Raw genomic sequence first — 20,055 nt, 5'->3', positions numbered from 1 at the left:
CATGGGCAGGGACACCTCACACTAAACCATGTCACTCAAGGCTCTGTTCAACCTGGCCTTGAACACTGCCAGGGATGGAGCATTCACAACTTCCTCGGGCAACCCATTCCAGTGCCTCACCACCCTTACAGTAAAGAAATTCGTACCATTTTTCCAGGCAATCAACCCCAATGTGTCACTATTTTATCTTTTCCAAGTTTTTAATATGCAGTCTAAATATTCATTGCCACTAAGCTCTCTTCTTACCAGAACAAGAAGAGTTTATGCCTTTTCTTCTTTGCATGTAACTTAAACTATTTAAGGCCAGCTACTGGGTTCTCCTTTAGCTCCTCCTTGTCAGATCAAACAGCCCCAAGCTCCTTCAGTCTGCCTGCACAGATAAGATTCCTAGATGTCTGTGCATGCTGTTTTCAGACCTTTCTGTTTGGTTCATGTTTCTTTACATTAGATGGCCCAAACAGAAAGAAAAAAAAACCTAATACTCCCACTGAGACCATGCTACCCCTGGAAAACCAAAGGATATAATTCATGCTTTTTATAGGCAGCACTATTAATTTATGTCACTGTGGATTTTGGTCTTTCTGCAGAGAAAACTATGATGGATTAGTACGACTGATTCCTCTCTGTGAAAATGCAGCTTTCCACTCGTTTGCCAGCTTGATCACCTACCACTATAAAAATCCAAACCCTATTCCTACTAAACCGAGGGTTTTTTTCCAGACTACACCTCCAACGTGTCAGGATTATTCAGATTTACAATCCTTACAGTTCCCCCACACTGGAAATCTGTAATTCCAATGCACATTTTAGATGTACATTTTTGTCCATTTTCTAAGTCCTCAATACAACCCTTGAAAACTAGGGAAAAACCAAACCACAAAAACACTGCTTTCCCACACTTGGACATACATATTTCAAAGTTACTGAAATCTCTAGTGACAAGTAAATGCCCTACTCTGTTCAGAACAACGGAAGTCGATACTTCTGCCTGTTCTAATAAAATACATGAAATCATTGAGAAGCATAAGTATCAAAACAAAGTCATGTGCTCCTATTTTGGTTTGATATTCCTATTAACCTCCTGCTTTTCTCCTTAACCTGCAAATTTTCTGGATTCTGTTTTCAGGTTTTCTAAACTTTCTGTGCAATTTTGCATAAACATAGTAAAAAACAGTTTACAGTGCTCAGCTGCAGTTAAAACTAGCGAGGGATGCAAACCGCAGCAAGAAGATTTGCTGTAAATACAACAGTAGCAAAAGGAAGGCTAAGGATTGCTCACTGGGGCTGGAGACTGAATGACAAAGGGACACAGGCTGGGGAACTCCATACCTCTGTCTCAGGGGTTTGCTTGTTTCTTAGACTGTAACATCTATTCTGAAGCCTTCTGGTCCTTTAGTCTAGTGATAAAGGCTGCAAGACTGACACACTACCCACAGTATATTAAGGAAAAGTCAAGGCACACTTAATCAGACTGCACATCTCCAAGATGCTGGACCAGGTCGGATGCTTCAGAAGACGTTGAAGGTGTTGGCCAATGTGGTTGCAAGGGTGATCTCGATAATTTTTGAAAGGTCACAGCCATTTAGGGAGATATCCAATGACAGGAAAAAGGTAAACACTCCAAACATCGTACCTATCTTCAAGAAAAACAGTAACAATCTGGGGAACTACAAGTCAGGTTGACCAGCTTACCCTCAGTGACCACAAGATTACGTGGCAAATTCTCCTGTAAGACCTATTCTCCTGTATGTCCAAGTGCATGAAAGACAAAAACGGGTCTGGGAATAGCCAGCACAGGCTCCCCAGGGGCAAACTGTACCTATCAATTTGACTCAAATAGCACTGATACAAAAGGCAATGGATGCAATTGAAAGAAAGGAAATTTCAACTAGATAAAGGAAGACGTGTTCTTGCCATAATGGCTACCAATAACTGAAACCAGTTGCCAAGAAAAGCCATAAAGTCACCATGCCTGAAGACATTAAATATTTGACTGGACAAGGCCCTGAGCAACCTGCTCTAACTTGGAGACCATACAACTTGTAGAGGTCCTTTCCAAACTCCATTACTTTATCATTCTACAACCAGAGCAGAGATGCCTCAAAGGTTTCAGGTATCAGAACAGAGAAAGCTCCAAATGACACAAAGAAATCATACAGATTCCTACTCAAAAAGCTTGTTCACACTTGATACTCCCTGTATTTTGAATAAACTAATGTTGTCCGTAAGTAACAGTACCGATTCTACAAACCACAGAAAATCTAGTTGCCTGAATTACGGATTGCTTGTAGTAAAGCATAATCATCAGGAGTATTTAACGCCCATTAGCTTTCAACAAAATTTTTAGCCTACATCACTTCTCCAAGCATCTCCCTAAAACCGGTGGAAAGCAGCATCAGATAATTTTTAATAAGACTTCACACAGTTTCATAGATCACAATTTTGGTATCTGTCAGAGAATGTTCCCAGTTAAAAAAAAAACACAGTAGGAAAAAAGCTCTGTCTGCTATATGCTCAAGAGTAGCGTTCACATGATTTTAACATTCCTCTTGACAACAAGGAGGTGATTCAGCTACTGATACAACTGAATAAAGAACAGAATTTCCCCAAAACAATGGTTATGGATACCTAAAGAAATTTGGATGTTTGCAGCATCACTGACATACCTTTTAGTTTAGTGTAGGCATGGAGAATAGGATCAGCAGAAACCATACATGGCCACCATGGAAAACCAGACACTTTTGACCACACTAGATCTCCTACATTGTACTTCAACAGATGGACTTTGTCTTCTTTGATGGTACTTTGAGTTGGATCTCTTTTAGCAGGAGCCTTAAAAAATGAAAAAAAGAAAAGAAAAACCTATCACCATGTTTCTTCAGATGTGCACTAAACAGCACACAAAAATAACCAACAAATCACAGTTTGTATTCTGTTTAAACATTATATGCAAAAGCAAGAGTGTTAATGGAAGGAAGCAGATAAGAAACAGTTCACCAGAATAAAGAACTATCATGTCTGCTAGCAAACAATAATTTTATTTCATGTGTAATAAAAACTATGGAATAATTTTTGTTCTCATTTTGTTCCATTTATGGTTTTAGTTTTAGTAGGAAATATTGGCACGTAAGCTGTGGTTTGCCTTTATCTTTTGAATCGCTGCTGGGGGACCATCAGGAAGGCTTACTTTAATTTCAAACACATTAACTGAACACTGGATGTAGATGTGGAAGAGCCAACCCCCCTCTGTATTCAATATTATTAACCAAGTAAAGTGTAATACACACAAATGTGTTCTTATATTTAAAACCATAAAAACATCTCAAACCACAACAGACTGAAATACTGCCTTTATGTCTAAATACAAATGCACAAATAACCCATTACCCCCCCCCCCCCCCCCCCCAAAACTCTGCATCTTTCAGCTGTATTTTTACATACTGAGAATTGACATGAACCCTTTCCCACACCCTTTAGCAAGGTTGTTCTCTGTTCCAGTCCTAGCAGTAAAAGTTTGTGAGTGCTCAGCTGGTGCCCTGAAGCTATGTTAGCTATTGGAAAACAGTTACAGAACTACTTCCACTTCAAGGGACAGATTTAACCACCAGGGAGTTTTGTGCTCCCCTGTGATAGACATATTCTTACTGCTTCATAACAAAGTTCAGCAACACAGACATTTATTCACCAACTAAAACCATTCCACAAAGTTAGTTACATCTTGTCTTTTTAGCTTCGTCTTTTCTGTTTGATGGAAATACTGGACACCTTTATCTAGGTAAGCATTAATTCTAGATGTAACAAAGCACAGGATGCGCCTCATTACAGATACGTTAAAAAAATCAGTTGTAATTTTTCTATTACTAAATTTATGAGCAATGTGTTTCATCATTCATCTTGCCAGCAGTACCAGCTCAGCATACAGAGCTTCAGGCTTTCAGTGGATTTAATGTTAGACCTGGAGCAAAATTCTGTTTTCATTAATTAGAAGTGACAAGAGGAAAGAATGAACACTGTTAAGAAACTGGAAATCTAGAATGCAAGTATCTGGAGCACTATGTTATATCAGAGTAGATTAGGTTACCTTGGACTTGATTTTAAATCCAGATAATACTATTATAACTAATTACACATTATTTCCAAACACAATCAACAAAAACCTTTGATGTGCTGCAGAACCATAGAGATTCTTCTTGCACTTCAAACACAGAGGTACATTCAATCAAAAAACCTAAAGCTTATTGTACTCAGAAAGTCCTTTCCTCAAAGCTTTTACAGCTATGCCTGGTAAACACGCATGATGCTATGTCATCTGATTGTTAGGGACAGTTACTCATCCAGTGATTCAGCTTTTCTGATGAATTCAGACTTGGTTCATGTGCCTGCAGCTAGAGCCATGTTCCCATGTCTCAAGGTTTCTGGCTCTCTAAGGATTCTGTAAGACTGTCAGCAAAACCCCCCCGCTGAGCTTGCCTCAAGTCCAGCACTCTCAATAGATCTCAAAGATTCCAAGCAGATGTGAAAAATCAAACCCTCCTTCTAGCAGCTAAACATGACATGAAAAGTTACGCTTAAAAGCTGAAAATTAAGAAATACATACGCTGAGAAAAGATCTGCAAAAACATTAATCCCAACAAACAAACCGACTTCAGCATTTAAACTGAACAGGTGGGCTGAAAATGGTTTCCAATGAGTTCAGTTTCTCAAATGTAAAAGTCAGTGAGGATTCGGAGTTTCAGCTTTGATTTATGAGTCCCTGGTTTTTCAGAAAGTGCAGCTAAGCTGCAAAGATTTATGACTACAGTCTGAGAGGGAGCTGGCTGGAATAATGAAAAGACTCTAGCAGTGCTTCTTACTGCAGCACAATCCAAGAAGGGTGGTGGCACAGGGGTGAGTATCACATTTGAATGTATCTACAAGCACTTCACAAAGTCTTGAAATGCCCACAACACTGACTTTATAGTTTTAGTATAGTGGACCATGATAAAAAACTTGAAAATGACAGGCTGTGATAAAACCTGCAAGGTTTATCTCTATACCACGCTTGCTGTGTGTATGCTTCCTTAAGGTGATAAAACGTGCATACTTTATAAGAACGGCAAAATACAGCACAGAATTCTGTGTGCAGAATTTTAAGAGCTCTTGTATAAGGTTATTTAAAAGCCTACAGGAAATATTACTATGAACTCGCACACTTCCATCTTACTTTCCCGCATCATTCCGATTCAGCTTGATTTTCTTAATCTGGGAGTTACTCTGGTCTATTTAACCACTATCCCAAGAATGAACAGTGAGGTAAAATTCCTGGCAGGTACTTCTGAGACAAGCAACTGTAGGACTTCAACAGTCTCCTCAAAAACATTTTACAAACTGCCAGCACTGCATTAAATGCTTAAGTGTTTAAATTGTTTAAAAACATCAGAAAATGCCAGACACTGCTAGAAGGCAGTCATATGCATAGATTGTAACTTCAGTGTCCAGGCTGGTTTTATTTAAATTATTGATGGAATAGAAGGAAGAGAGTATTTCTAAACAAACTTCCAACCCAGTCTCCTGATGGCATCTATGTTCTCACATGATGAGAGCTGGAGCTTCTTTAGACACTCGGACTCTTTGCAGCTATTAAGAACAGGAAATCACCATTCAAGTTACCAAAGTGATACAGACAAAATTTATGCTTGCAGGGTTTTTTCCTCCTGAAGAAAACAGGAACTACTGTTTAGTCAAATTCTGATTCCCAACAACATGTAGTCAGGCAGAACCAGGCATCTACTGCACACCCGTGGAAGATGGAGAGCCAGGACTGGATGCTCACTTGTACCAGAAGACAGGGAATACCTCCTCCTGCAATAGCTGATCTGTTCTTGCTGTGATGATAACTTCAGCAAGCAAATTAAGACGGTTTACAGCCCAACTGTAAAGCAAGGGAAGGGCACACAAAATCGAACTATTTTAAAATAACTTCCCTTCAATTTCTGGCTCTTTACATCTTTTTACACCTTTTTACTTCTTGAAATTGTTCTCATTTCTAATTAGCTCTCCTACCCATACATGTCAGCAAAGTCAAGTCTGTTGGGTCTTCTGCGCTGCAGACTAGCATAAAATAGTTTTTGCTTGCTGCCATTGCTAAGTGAGTCTTGACTGATCCGTGTGTGATCCATCCTGCTCCTTTTACTGCAGATTTGACAGAAGTAAACACACACACATTTACTCACAGAATTTCACCCTACTCTTTCCTTAATTACAGGCAAGCTTTGCAGCCTCTGAGATAACTACCACCGCAATCACCTTAGGCCCAGACTTTAAAACCAGTTATACTAAACAGAGGAAGGAAACAGCTTGTGGTTGTATTGCTTTTCTATTTTGGGAAAGAATTCCTGGGGTTTTCCCCCCCTTTCAAGCACCAGACTGCAGAGTAGTTACATAAATGGGCAATCAAAGCCTGGGTGATGACTCCCACACACAGCAGTCCTAACACTGAACAAACACAGGCCATTTGACAGGCTCCGTACCACTTGGTATGGCAGACACTGAAATTCCTGACTTTCTGGATTAATATCCCAATGAAAGACTTGCTCTGAGAGGCAGCTAAATGGATTTTATTTTCTCCAGGAGGGCATGGAATGTGGAGTAATTCCCTTCTTGTAACTGAGTTTTTCTGTGAAAAATTATGCCTTGTTGAGTAACAGCATCCTTAAAAACTCATGTGGGCCAGCAGATGCAACAGGCTGAGGACCAAGAAAGAAATAGCATGCCTTTCCTCTTCCCTTAGCATTCCACAGATTTGTCATTTTTCTCAGCACTTTCATAAGCAATGAGTGACAGGCAGATTGAGAAGAATTCATGACAATGCTGTAGCATTTTACCAGCACAAAAAAAGTGGCTTGGCCATAGAAAACACTGGTATTTAATTAACTTTGCCTACATCTGATCAAAAGAATCCAATCCACATCCATTTAGTTCTGGTGTGACTGAAGAACATGACGAAACAAAAGAACACACCATGAGTGATGGGTAACTTCAAAGCTTAGAGCTATCTTACAATGACCAAAGAAAAATGGATTTAAAGACAGCATATTTACTGTACTGAGAGCTTTAGGTTTGTTTGTAGTCTCTATTATGAAAACACCATGATGAGTATTTAGTATACAAGGGACAAAAGTAATTTCAGAACAACCAAACACCTAGAAGGCTTACTAGGTGATGTCAGACAGAGGTAACTTTATCCCTTTTAAAGTGATCAGTGGTAGAGATACTACTACTATAATAATCTATTCTGTGCAAGGAACCTCTTTGAGGAACCCCTCAAAATTACTGCAAATTACCTTAGGCATCAAAAAAGCTATGATTCCACTATACAAACTTGGAAAGCTATGGAAATCATTAAAAAAACCTTGACTGAACTGTAAATTGTCAGAAAGGGATTAGATAAAGAACAGTGTTGAGAACTGGTGAAGAATACACCACCAGAATTTAATATACGACAAAAAGAGAACAATTAAAATAAGTGAGGACATGAAGACAATAAACGCTCTCCTCTGTGTAACATAACAGGGAAGCAGATACTGAACAACTTGCAGATACCCAATATCTCCTCCCTTTGGTTTTATTTTCAGTTCAGTTCCACCCTGTACCAAAGAACTTCCACCGGACTGCACTGTAACTGAAGGCCATGCGACAAACACAGACTGCTGGAGGTCTGCTTGCACTATTGCTCTATTGCTTTTTTATTCCAGACTAGAAAACAATCTACTAGCATTGCAAAGAAATACAAACAAAATAATTAAGGTCACTAAACGGAATATATGCAATTAAAATGGACTTTGAGTCAAAGATAGAACACACAAGCTTAGTTAAATGCGTTCCCTTACTATGGGAAAGATGATACTGCTTGCTGACCTGGTCCTGCTATCTACTGCTGCTGTGTTTCATCCACTAATACTCCTGTTTTCTACCATGGACCTCTGTAATGAAAATAAAAGTAAACATGTTTTGTTTTCTCTCTCCTCTCTATGAGGACAGATAGAGAACTAAGGAATTAGCTGCAGAACAAACTTCATTTCCTTCAGAGGCTCAGGAGAGGTAGGTGGTAGATTTGTCTGGAGAAAAGCAAAAGGAACAACAGAACAGATTATTTTTGTCATGTTGTTCAGTCACTTGACTTCACCAATGATTAAGGACACTATAAACAAGCAAACAAACAAACTACGTAATAGGACAATGACTCTGAATGTTTATTCCTTGAAAAACCACCAATTACATTCTCGGGAAAGCTCTTGCTTCCTGAAAAATTAAGGATTAATGAGACAAAAGACAAATCACCATTCAGTCTTCAGGCACAAGAATGGAGGGATGCAGCTACTTCTCCAAAGAGTGATGTCTTGTCATTCAGGGCAGAGAAACAGCTTCTTTTCAGTTTGTGACCGAGAACAAAGATCTCATAAAGTCAAATCACTTCAAAACCAAAAATGACAGCCACAGCCGATTGAAATTGCTGCAAAACCCTCAACATGCATTACTGCTTCAAATGAAAGGAAAGGGTGGACGCTTAAGTCTGTTAAGGAATACCCAGTGCTCATTCTAAATGATTCTGTCTATAAAAATAGTATTCTCACCAACATAACTGCCTTACTGGTTTGTCATTTATTTCTAAGATTATAATTCACACGTTAAACTGTTTACCCCAGAAGGTAAAGTCCTTAGAGGCCCTATGTTTATCCAGACAGCTCCCACTTTCTGGGATGGGGATGTGGGGCAGTATATTTAGACAGTAAGCCACAAGTAACTGAATGCACTAATAAAAATAAATTTTTCCACTTTGTTTTGTTATATTCTTTTTATTATCTAATGGAAGAATGCTGTGTAGTTACATATTCAGCAACCCACTGCCTACAGTGAGAATGTTTCAGGCAGGCAACTAAAGAGTCAACCAGATCCTCACACAAGAAGATTAAGAGAAAACACTGAATTACTACTACAGAATGGAGAAGGATGAGGACACATGAAAGAAAAAGCAATGTGTCTGCAAAATTTTGTGTTCCATCTTCAGCACAACAGAAAGGGACATTTCAGTAAAGCATCCAAAGACTGTAGCCCTCAGAAGTCCACTGCATCAACCCTTCTGCAATTCAATCTGCAACAACCTTATAAAACATAGAATCACAGAATAGTTAGGATTGGAAAGGAACTTACATGCACTATTTTGTGCAGTGAGGTAAAGACTGAGGGGGAAAGAGGACTTGAAAACTCCAGATCAGAACAAAAAAGCATGAACAAACTATCCTGGGGGTTGGTTTGTTACGTTTTTCAGATTTGCTCTTGTTTTATACCAAGCCACAGATTTAACTAAACCCTTTCAAATTCCATTTCAAAAGCAATTACATAAAATGTATTTCTTCAAGTTTTCTTTTCTTCCATTTACTAACCACTTCCTTCCTTCTGTTACTGACAGGGGGGTCAAATCCAGCAGTGTGAAGATTAACATTTGCACAAGTTTGAATCTTCCTGCCACAACTGGGATTTATTTATTTTTCTACAATGTGCTTAGACAGTAAAGCTATAAAACAATAGGAGAAAAACAGGTGGAGAAAAATGACTGCTCTACTTGCAGATCCCCTGAAAACCTTCTGTGCTGGCTGAGGCTCTCTGAAACCAAAGATAACTTCGTTGACAATAGATTTGCTTCATCCATTTCTTTCCACAAACTCATCTATAGCAGTTTGTGGACAGCATGTTGAGTATCACCACACAGAACCCTCTCCTCTGAAAGGGGAAGCAAGCAGAAGACTCTACAAAATCTAGTTAAGTTTACACAGGGCTTCATAATGTAGATGATGCATTTTAAAACAAGATAAAAGCTCAAATTCGTATTTCTTATCAACCATTAAACTCCTGGTTACATTTCAATTCTTTTTGCTGGCTTTGGTTCCCTCATTAGCAAGTCTCCAGCAGACGAGATGTTTTGTAAGATGATTTTACATTTAAAAACAAATCTGTCTATGCAAATGAGCAATCTTCCTCTCCACAAACACTACATGAGCAAGGATTTCAGACAGCAACTTAACACGGTATTTTAGTAACTAGGATACAACCCTTTTTCAGAGTGAAGAGTTGAAGAGAAACAGATTCAATCAATCACAGATTGATCCGGTAAAATGCAAGTCCTGGAACACTTCCCAACACTCTATAGCTCTCAAAAACGTGGAGAAGTTTCTTCAGCAGCTTTACTGCATTTCTGCATTTACATTTAGATGACCTCTTAAATTGTAAGTTAATGCCTTATTGAAGGGTTCCATGTTTTGGAAATTTAAATTAGATAAGGCTGGATGAGAATGAATGAAACCACCTTTTATACTGAGTATTAGAAAAAGATTTCTGCCTACATCCAACTTCTCTAACCTTCACCAAGCCTCAAAAGTTACAACTTTTGATGCAGTATCTGGGTATATAAGACAGAATGGATATGAGATACTACAGAAGTCTGGAACAGCGTAACTTTAGAGCCCTGAGGAAGTCTGGCAGAGGAAACAGTTATTTCTGAATAATTTCCATATGAATTTCACTTAGGATAACAGAATGGAAGTTAAATCATCTCAGCATACCTACAGATTTTCAGAATGCCATATCCATATGTATTTTGTTATCTGCATGTACAGTAATTTCACATCCTTTCAAGATCAGAATCTGTGTCAGGGCCTTACCCATAGCACTTTCCTTCACCTTCACAGAGTTCAGTAGGAAAGATTTCCCAAACCACTTTCTTAACAGATATCCTCCTCTTGGTAGCTCACAGACATCCAAGGTAGCACAGGCAGATGCTCTGTATCCTAAAACTGTTCTTGGTAGAAAACAGAAAAACCAGGCCCAGACAATACTGCCAACAGTCAACTCCATTAACAGAACACACTGCTCCCCAGTGCACGCAGATACCTGAATTGTATCTACCTTTCTTTGCAACACGAACACGTTGAAAGCAGCTGTCCAAGCTTAAACAGAACAAACTCTGATTTGGCATAAAGGAGCTCTGTTAATTAAATAATAATTTGACATAGTCCTAGCACTACTTTGCCTTTGAGATTAGATCTTTAAACATGAATCCCCATACCTAAAAACAGACACAAGAGGTTTCCATCCAGGTTGTGTTGTTACATATACCTAGTAGGTCCTACTCTTCTGAAGATGAAATGCAATAAAAAGCTATCAGTGGTTAATCAACCCAGGAGCAATTGTGGGGAGGATAAAAAACCAAAACAAACCTACACCTACGTTACCTTGATTTGGTAATGCTGAAACATATTCCTGAAACATTATTTTCAGCAAGAGATGTACAAAAACCCCAACCCCATAGGAGTATTAAAATACGACAGTAAAACACCATGAACCCCGTGGTCCAAGTGCTATGAATTCCACAAGAGCTAAGATCCCAGTATTTTACTTCATCGCAAGTATCTTCAACACACACTGGAGCTGACTTTTATCTACTGAAACAAACAAGAAACAAACCCAAGCTTTTCTAACATGAGTTGCTGCTATGAGGCCACAGATTCACTTCTCCACACAAGTGCAGCAGAGCTTCTTTAACAACAGGCTGTGCAAGATCCAGCTCCTCCTCTTGTACTGGGCTTCCAAAATAAAGCCTTTTTATGAACTGTCTTTCTGAGAAGGGAATTCATTCCTTATTACTGACAACTTACACTTTAGATACTGACCATTTTATGAGGCACAAAAGAACAATTCTTGTAGGTACTTTGGGTATTCACAAAAAAGCAGACATATCAGTGTTAGCCTGGTTGGACCTATTTATTTTGAACAGCAGGATAATGAAACATGGCAATAGACAAACATAAAATTAGTGACCGTGAACAAAGACCTCTTTTGAAGGTCTTAAAGTTCACATGCTCTACATGAAATCTACTCCAGAACAAGGAAACTTATAAAGGAGGATGATATCACTGTTCCAAGAGAGACCAAAATATTTTTCTTCTGCTACTTTGCCTAAGGGTTACCACAAAGCATCTTTCTTTCTTGACAAAAGGGGGCTTTAAGGGCCAGAAATGGCATCTGGTACAGATCACTGAAGTTTCCCAAAAATCTGCCTGTAAATCCATCCAAGTAACATAACCCTGAACTTTAGGTCTACTCTTAGCTAAATATGAAGGTTAGACATGCATTATTTCGGTTAAGGAGAACGCTGAACAGAGCAACAGAAAGTTTTCACCCTACTTTGGACAGGAAAGCAGTGAAAACAAGCAAATGCCTTGCTATACCAACCAGTAGTGATCCATACAATGTGAAGAGGAGATGCTAAGATGACGGTATTCATTTAAATACTACACTACATGTGTGACAATTGAGAGTAAGTCTGCTCAACTTGAAAAAAGCCAAACACTTAAACCAAAAAGTGTTATTAAGCTCTCAACTGCATTATGGCACATAACCTGCTGTTGAGATGTAAATGGAAGATAGTTCTTAGAATCACAGAATAATAGAATAGTTAGGGGTGGCAAGGACCTTAAGATCATCTAGTTCCAACCACCCTGCCTGGGCAGAGACACCTTGCACTAAACCATTCTGCCAGAACATGGCCTGCTCATCCCTTTATTTGACCTATCATGTCCACCATACTGCCCAAAAGACCAAAATAGAAAGTCTTACAATGCACAAATCAAAGATGAGTACGAAACAATGCAACAGTTGCTGACATTGTCAAATTTGACTGAGATCACATCTGGTCTGCTCTTCTCCACAAAGAACTGGCTCAGTGCTCATCAGCAATCAAGAAGAATCAATTAAATGCTGAGTATTATTTATACTGAAAAATGATGAAATGGAGAACAATACAGAAAATCATTACATGCCACTGTATGCATCCACAAGAGATCTTGAATGTCCTGTGCTATTCTGGTCCCTCATTCTCAAAAGCAGAGACAGCAGAACCCAAAGGGCATCGCAGTTCAAGAAAGAAAGGATGATAAGAAGTAACATTCTGGAACGGCTCCTATATGAGGAACACTGCGTTAGGATCTTTTAAGCTGAAATTAAAAATTGAGCAGGTTTGTGAAAAAAATCTATAAAATTATCAGTAATAGTTTGTCCATGATCCCTACTTTTAGTATTATGAGAATCAAGTGAAACAAGTAGGTGGCAAACAGAAATGTAAAAAGAGCTGCTCTATTACTTAATGTTATGGATGCCAAAAGTTCACACTAGGTCAAAAGGAAACTGAGGTCTTCTTGCATGAATTTAGCCATCTATAGCTATTAAATACAAAATCACAAGCTCTAGAAACCTGAGTCACAAACTGCTGGAGGCGGAATATATTTATTCAAAGAGAGCATCACTCCGTGATTTGCCACATCTACACTCCCCATTATGCATCCTCCGCTGAACCTCACCCCCAAGATGAAGTGCTGAATTAAACGGCTCCTTGATCCAACTTGGTAGAGCTATTCTTTTACAGCATTTTTGTCATCACTTCAAGGTATTATTTCATATTTGATTTGGAGTCCTCCACCAATGAAGAGAGGGGGAAAAAAAGTATAAAAGTATTTATATTTACAGATTGAGATGACAGTTTTACGTAGAAAGTGTACTTAGTTCAACCGCTTTTACATACAAGAACAGGAAATGTGGCGTGGAGAGCCCTGAACAAATATTTAAGCTTTCTGCAATTAATTTTGTAACCACTGAGAATACTCATAGCTTCTGATCTCCCCCCAGACCAGTATACTCTTGAGGCTGTATGCATTTTGGTCTTCTCAGCCTACAAGTAGTTCCTTAAGATACTTTACTAATGAGGTGTTAAGAACAATTTAAAGTTCCAAAGTAACAATCACTGCTTCACAGGAAAGCTTCTTAGCACAAACAGGTTTTCAGCTGAACATAAGCCTTTGCTAACAGCTAACACAAAACAGTAGCTCAGTAACCCTTCCAAAAAGGGTAAGAAGTTATTTCTCTTACTCCTGAAGGGGTCACCCAGAAGAGAGTTCTAGGGTTATTCCTGTTCCTTAGGAATTCTAACATCGGCCAGACAGCCTGTGTTATCACTCACCTGAAGACAGGATCCGGTATCTCAAGAACAGCCTATTAAGAAAGAAAAAGTAACAGAGTTCATTTTACCCTGCAACTACAGATCCTGACTCTCATGGTAGTTAAGCTGCACATTTTACCAGTAGCTGAATAGTCGTACTTGAGCAGGAATCTCTAATAAGTGATGATGAGAATCAATTCCTCCTTCTGCAAAAGACATGTTTGAGGTTTTGTTTAATTTTTTGAAAATTAAACCAAAATATTTCATGAGCACAGTTCTCCAGTCTTACAGAGGGAACTGGTAGGTTCCTGCTCCTACGTACTGATTAGATGCAAGTGTCACCACCTACCATGATTCCCATCTGTCTGTATTTAGCACAGAAGCATAGAAAGCAGCAGATAATCCCCAAACTGCTTCTGTTCTACCCTTACTGGGTTTCTAAATCATTGCCGTTCACTGAGAAAGGCACTGTAACATTATGTAGATATTGGATATAATGGAGTTGGTTAGAACAATTTTTCTCCATGAAGATGAAATGGCAACAAAAACCCATTACAAGAACCACTGGAATCTCTCCAGTAACTTGCAATTGCCCCCTGTGTAGCTGCTGCGAAGTCATTCTGTACTGAGCAGAAACAGTAACAAAGTGCCAAGTTTCTGGTATATTACTAAAAGAAGGCTATAAGAAAACTGGATAGGAAGCTATGTGGAAGGTACAGCTTTTGGATCATGTACATCTTACACAGCTGGAATCCCTACACTAGGAAGTACAGCAGTGTGTGGACTTCCAGGATTGCTCTGGATGCCACGCTGCAGCTTTTCTGAGCTACTGCACCCATGCTAGGAAGACCTGCCAGGAAGCCATGCCAAAAGGGCAAACTGCCACTTGTAGGCCCAAACCAGCTTATGCAGAATAAGCTCAAGTGTGCAAGTATCACGTGCTGAGCTGTTATTAGGGTTAGAGAGCACAGGCCTACCTTGGGACCACCAGCATGAGAGCTGCAGATATACGTACTCTTCTTTCCCATACAGAAACTCTGGATTGCTCTAGACATCAGATTTGGATTACTTCATATTAGTGTATGAAGCAAACCTCTGCTGTTCTTCTCCAGACAGGATTGTTTCACTTCTAACAAAACCACCAAGTGGGAAAAAAACAGGGAAGCCCTCATTCCTAACTGGTAGTGTTACAAAAACTGACAAAAACAATGACTGAAAAAGCAGCCACCACAAAATCTAGTAGTGAGGCACACTGCCTGCCACTCTCATGGGCAGCACTATCAAATTGGCTCCTCAAATCAAATCATACTCCTCTTCATCATGGATTGCAGCACTAGGACAAAGGGTAATGGGTTTAAACTTCAACAGGGGAAGTTCAGGTTAGACATAAGGAAGAAGTTCTTTACTGTAAAGGTGGTGAGGCACTGGAATGGGTTGCCCAGGGAAGTTGTGAATGCTCCACCCCTGGCAGTGTTCAAGACCAGGTTGGACAGAGCCTTGGGTGACATGGTCAAGCGTGAGGTGTCCCTGCCCATGGCAGGGGGCTAGAACTAGATGAGCTTAAGGTCCTTTCCAACCCAAAACATTCTATGTGTCTGGTGTCTATTCAAACATCTACTATGGGATATCTACCACCCATAACATGGAACATTCGGAGGTGCTGCCAGACCACTGTAAGTGTAATGCCTTAGCATGTAAGTTGCTAAACCAGGTCTTATCAGAAGAGGCCTGGAGTTCAAAGCAAACTCCTCAGGTGGAGAGATACCTGGGGCAAGGAAAAAGGGTGAAAGGCAGGAGGGGAGAGAGGAAAGAGCCATGGCTTGCCCCAGTTCCCCTCTTTTACCTTGGGAAAATGAAAGCAGCACAGCTGTTTCTCCGAGGCCTGGAAAAGGTGGTAGTTATCGACAGTGATCTAACTCACCTCAGAGCTGGGCAAATCACATTTATTTGCAATTGAAAACTGACTTGCATACAAAAGATTCAAAACAGCCTTCTTTTACGTTAACAAAAAATGCCCAAACAAGAAGAAAACCCAACAACAGAGCACTGGAACATTTGTTAAACGATAAGCCTCTCACCCCAGCAAGATAGTAATCTGCTGTGTCCATCAAACAGAGATATAATTACCTTGCACAAAAGGCAGTATGTGAACCATGGTGATTTCTGCTAAATCAAAGACTAAGAACTTGGACAACAAGAAATTGAGAGAGAAACCAGGCCAGAAATGAAACCAGACAAACAGGTTCTACATTAACTTGCAACCTACAATAAACAGACATCTAAGCGCAAAATTAATCAGCTTTTACTCCAAGGATAATTCTCCAACTTCCACTTTGCAGCCACAGTCAGCTACATAAAACCGCACTATGATGCACTAACATTAAGGCTTTGGATGCTGGCAATGAAGTAACAGCAGGGGCCTCAAAACAAAGAACACTGCTAGTAGACATTACAGTTATGATCACAAAGAACACATGCATATCACTAGTCTACATGTGGATAAACATTGAAAAATCTCCCTCAGCATGTTCCCCAGTATTATGTTTTTCTTTCTTTATTTTAAACCTTCTCAGTTGCAAACCCTGCCTGTGAGACAAAGAAAAGCCCCAGACTTTTTATGATCAATGAGTTATACCATAAAACAACGTCTTGTGACCTTCAAATGCTTTTTCTTTTACCCTTTGTCCTTTAAAGTGCAGGGAAAAAAAAGCCAGAAGCCTGACCCCGTGTTTCAAGAGCACTGAAAAGAATAAGGTTATAATATTGCAAAGTCTATAAGGAGGGGGTTGTGCTGATTTGGTAGTTTGGCAGCTCATGGATTTGGCACAGCAGCAACTACCCATCACATCTAGGGTGAGACAGCCACCAAGTCTCAAGCACTCTGGGAAACAGCACTGACATGCTTTTCTCCTGACCATTTCTGGCCAAAAGACAACTCGGAGAAGCCCGATCAACCCTTATTTTAATCTTAAATGAACTGCTCACCAGGAAAAATTAAGGGCCATCCTTAACAAACAACTGATATGAAAGGCCTCAGAATAAACTGTGTATATGAGATTATTAATTACCGCGTCCTCTTTCTAAAAACAATACTAAAAGCCACACAAATATGCTAGTCATTGATGCTAATAACTACATCACCATTTAGTCCAATTTAACCATGACCAGAGCGAAGAATTACTCCAGCTACTGACTGCACCCATCCTTTTTACCTGAGTAGTGATTAGAAAAATCTGAACCAATTTCTGTTGAAACATTCTCCTTTAAAGAATTAAAGAAAGCAAACTAATAAAATTCCTGTAAACATCAGTATGGATCAGTATAGGATGAATAACATATTCAAGTCATAAATAAACACTAAATCTTTCTGATACTTAGAAGAATGTCTACACAGTTCTGTAAACTCATTAAGTAGTTTTAATGAAAATAAGGGTAAATAAAATTAGTAATACAGAAACATGTGTGTGGTGGTTCTCTGCATGTGTGACTGGGAGAAAGTAAGAATCAGTGGTGGACTTGGGAGTGCTGGGTTAATGGCTGGACTCCATGATCTTAAAGGTCTTTTCCAACCTAAATGATACTATGATTAACTACTAAACCTGCAGTTGACAGAAAGATTATAACCTGCATTTTGTGTTTAAGGTGGGACCTGTTCAGCAGCTGAAAGCATCCATTAATTACGTATATTACTTACTGAGAAACTTAATATACACAGAAGTATTCCTGCTATGTAGATTTCTTCCTCTCAGATAAAATTATAGGAAACCACATTCTTTCAAAAGGAATCTAGGCACAAAAAACTAAATAAAGGGGGGAAAGGGCTTCCAGCAGCATTCTTATTTACAACTTGGCAAAGCAAATGAAATTTCTCTTTCTGCCTGTGCTTAAAAGAAGCAAGGAACAGATGAGCTTGGCCACAAAACCTAAGGACATTTAATACAGGTACCTAGACCTTTTCAATGAATACAATTGACCAGGTTATAGCAAGCAAAACCAGCTCTTTTCACATGACAAATAAAGGTAGGAACTATATTCCAACTGCTAACCTCTGACAGTAAAGAGCTTAGCTTCGCCAGCTGACAATTGAGCACATTTTTCCTTAATTCAGAACCAGAAATGCAGAAATAGTTCACTTCTTTTCTGAAGCATCTGGCTATTAGGAAGCCAGAATACCTCATGCTCCAACAATCAAAGGCCACCTATAAATTTAGAGGTCTCCCCAGCTCCCCTGCCCAGGCACACATCCTGGCTAGGTCCTGGCTGCATGTCTGGATAAAGTTTCTGTTTCAGACATTCCATGCTACCACATGCCCTGATTTGCTCTGGAGACTTATTTTACTTACATAGAAACAGAATTTTCAGGGTACTCCTAGCCTAGGCAAGAAACATGGACCAGAATTAGAGTGTATCTGTCCTCCCTTGAGATAACAGTATCATCAGAAGTGACTTGCTTGTGGAAAGCACCTATTGCAATACGTGAAATGAAGATTGGCATATGAACAAATAAAATCTCAGTATGATTAACAAACCTAATTAAAGAATGTAAAAAAAGTACTACCTTCTTTTCAGTGGGGCTTGAAGTCTTTGATACTAACGCTGCTTCAACAAGACCCTGCTCAAGTAAGGAGTCATATTTTATGCTTCTTTTTCTGCTTCTCCTCTCCTTGTTTGCTGGCTTCTGTTCATTTTCCTCTGACTGAGACACATCTGCACCATTGTCTCCACAAATGGAAGATTCGAAAAGAGGCTTTCCATTCATGTAGGTCTTAGTGATTTTCAGCTTAATTTCTGGAGAGCCATTCTTGATAGGAGTAGTGCTGGGTGGTGTTCCAACTCCCTTTATCTCCTGGGGTTCAAAGCGCAGCTTGGCATCTTGGGCCCCAGACTCGCCGTTAAACACTCGAGAGGTCAGATCTTTCAATTTATCAGCTGGAATAAAGGGAAGAGCCTCATGGCCGTTGTATTTTTGCATGACACCTTCTTGTAGAGTGGCAGAAAGTTGTGCTTTGCCCAAGTAGACAGAACACTCGCGGTTCACTTCACAATTCTGAGTTTTCCCATTGGTATTTCCAAGGATCTCTGGTACCTGCTTCATTTTGATGTAGTTAATTTTTCGAGTTAACAGTTGAGAACTTCTTTTGATGCTAAAGTCCATCCAGCCCAGATGTTTCCAGTCTCACACTGCTATATTAAGACAAAATGATAGAGAATATTTTTAATAATACAGAAATATCAAAAGCTACCAAGTATTCAGATAGATGGCCCCACTAATACTGCACTTCATGCAAGTTTTACTGAAGTGTTGCTTCTTATATCTATCACCAAAATACTTCAATATCTGTTAATATGCATTACAAAAAAAGACCAAGAAAAATTGACTGATGAATCATTGATTTTATTCAAGCAAAAGCAGAGAGCAAAATCACAGCTTTCATTTTAGCAATCTGTTAACAATCTACAGTGTGAGCCTTACCCACACTAATTACTCAGAGGTACTGCACTGTTTAGAACAAGTAAGAGTTAGACCTAAGATAGTATCATTAATAACAACATAAACCAGATGAGTTTGTTTCTAAGAGGTTGTGCCAACATAAAAACCCCACAGGCTGTGTTGTTGTAGCACCTACACACACCATGGACAGCAGCATCACAAGCTTCTCTTCCTCAATTCTACAAACAGGCCCTCAATCTTCTGTCAAAACACAGCTCCTGAAGAAACAACAGTCTCCAGACACATCCCAAAGCATGCTGGCTATGAGAACAAACAAAAGGTGAGCATTTGGTGTCATGAGCACCAGCCCACTGGGAAACAGCCAATCTTTCAGGCTATGCAGTGCAAAATGTAAATGCTCAAAGCTACTGCTGGGGTTTCAGCTTTTCAACAACAATAATAGCATGTAGCACCCATTATTCCTATAGGAATTTGAAAAATAGTCAACAGGTTAAAACTGCACTATTATCTGCCCTATGCAGGTTTTCTGAGGGTTCTGCCCTGTCCATATTAACATCATACCATCACTGCAAACAAA

The 20,055-nt window shown here is 39.4% G+C and overlaps 1 protein-coding gene across 3 annotated transcripts in view; it reads right to left on the bottom strand.

The window, feature by feature from the left end:
* Positions 1 to 20,055, bottom strand: part of NSD2 (nuclear receptor binding SET domain protein 2) — a 72,912-nt gene that overhangs the window by 39,748 nt on the left and 13,109 nt on the right. For all 3 annotated transcript variants that reach the window (XM_057432284.1, XM_057432282.1, XM_057432283.1), the window contains exons 2-3: positions 18,585 to 19,210; positions 2,667 to 2,832 (exon numbers count right to left, since the gene is read on the bottom strand). In XM_057432284.1, the coding sequence (XP_057288267.1) occupies positions 2,667 to 2,832; positions 18,585 to 19,181 (763 nt within the window). In that variant the 5' untranslated portion in view covers positions 19,182 to 19,210. The remainder of the gene's footprint in view (positions 1 to 2,666; positions 2,833 to 18,584; positions 19,211 to 20,055) is intronic.

This window comes from Pezoporus wallicus, unplaced genomic scaffold, assembly GCF_028554395.1.
Source record: "Pezoporus wallicus isolate ANWC-B61680 ecotype Strahan unplaced genomic scaffold, APGP_CSIRO_Pwel_v1 contig_8490, whole genome shotgun sequence".
In the NCBI taxonomy this organism is placed as follows: Eukaryota; Metazoa; Chordata; class Aves; order Psittaciformes; family Psittacidae; genus Pezoporus; species Pezoporus wallicus.
The sequence above is the reverse complement of the archived record's forward strand: the minus strand, read 5'-3'. Positions and strand labels throughout refer to the sequence as shown.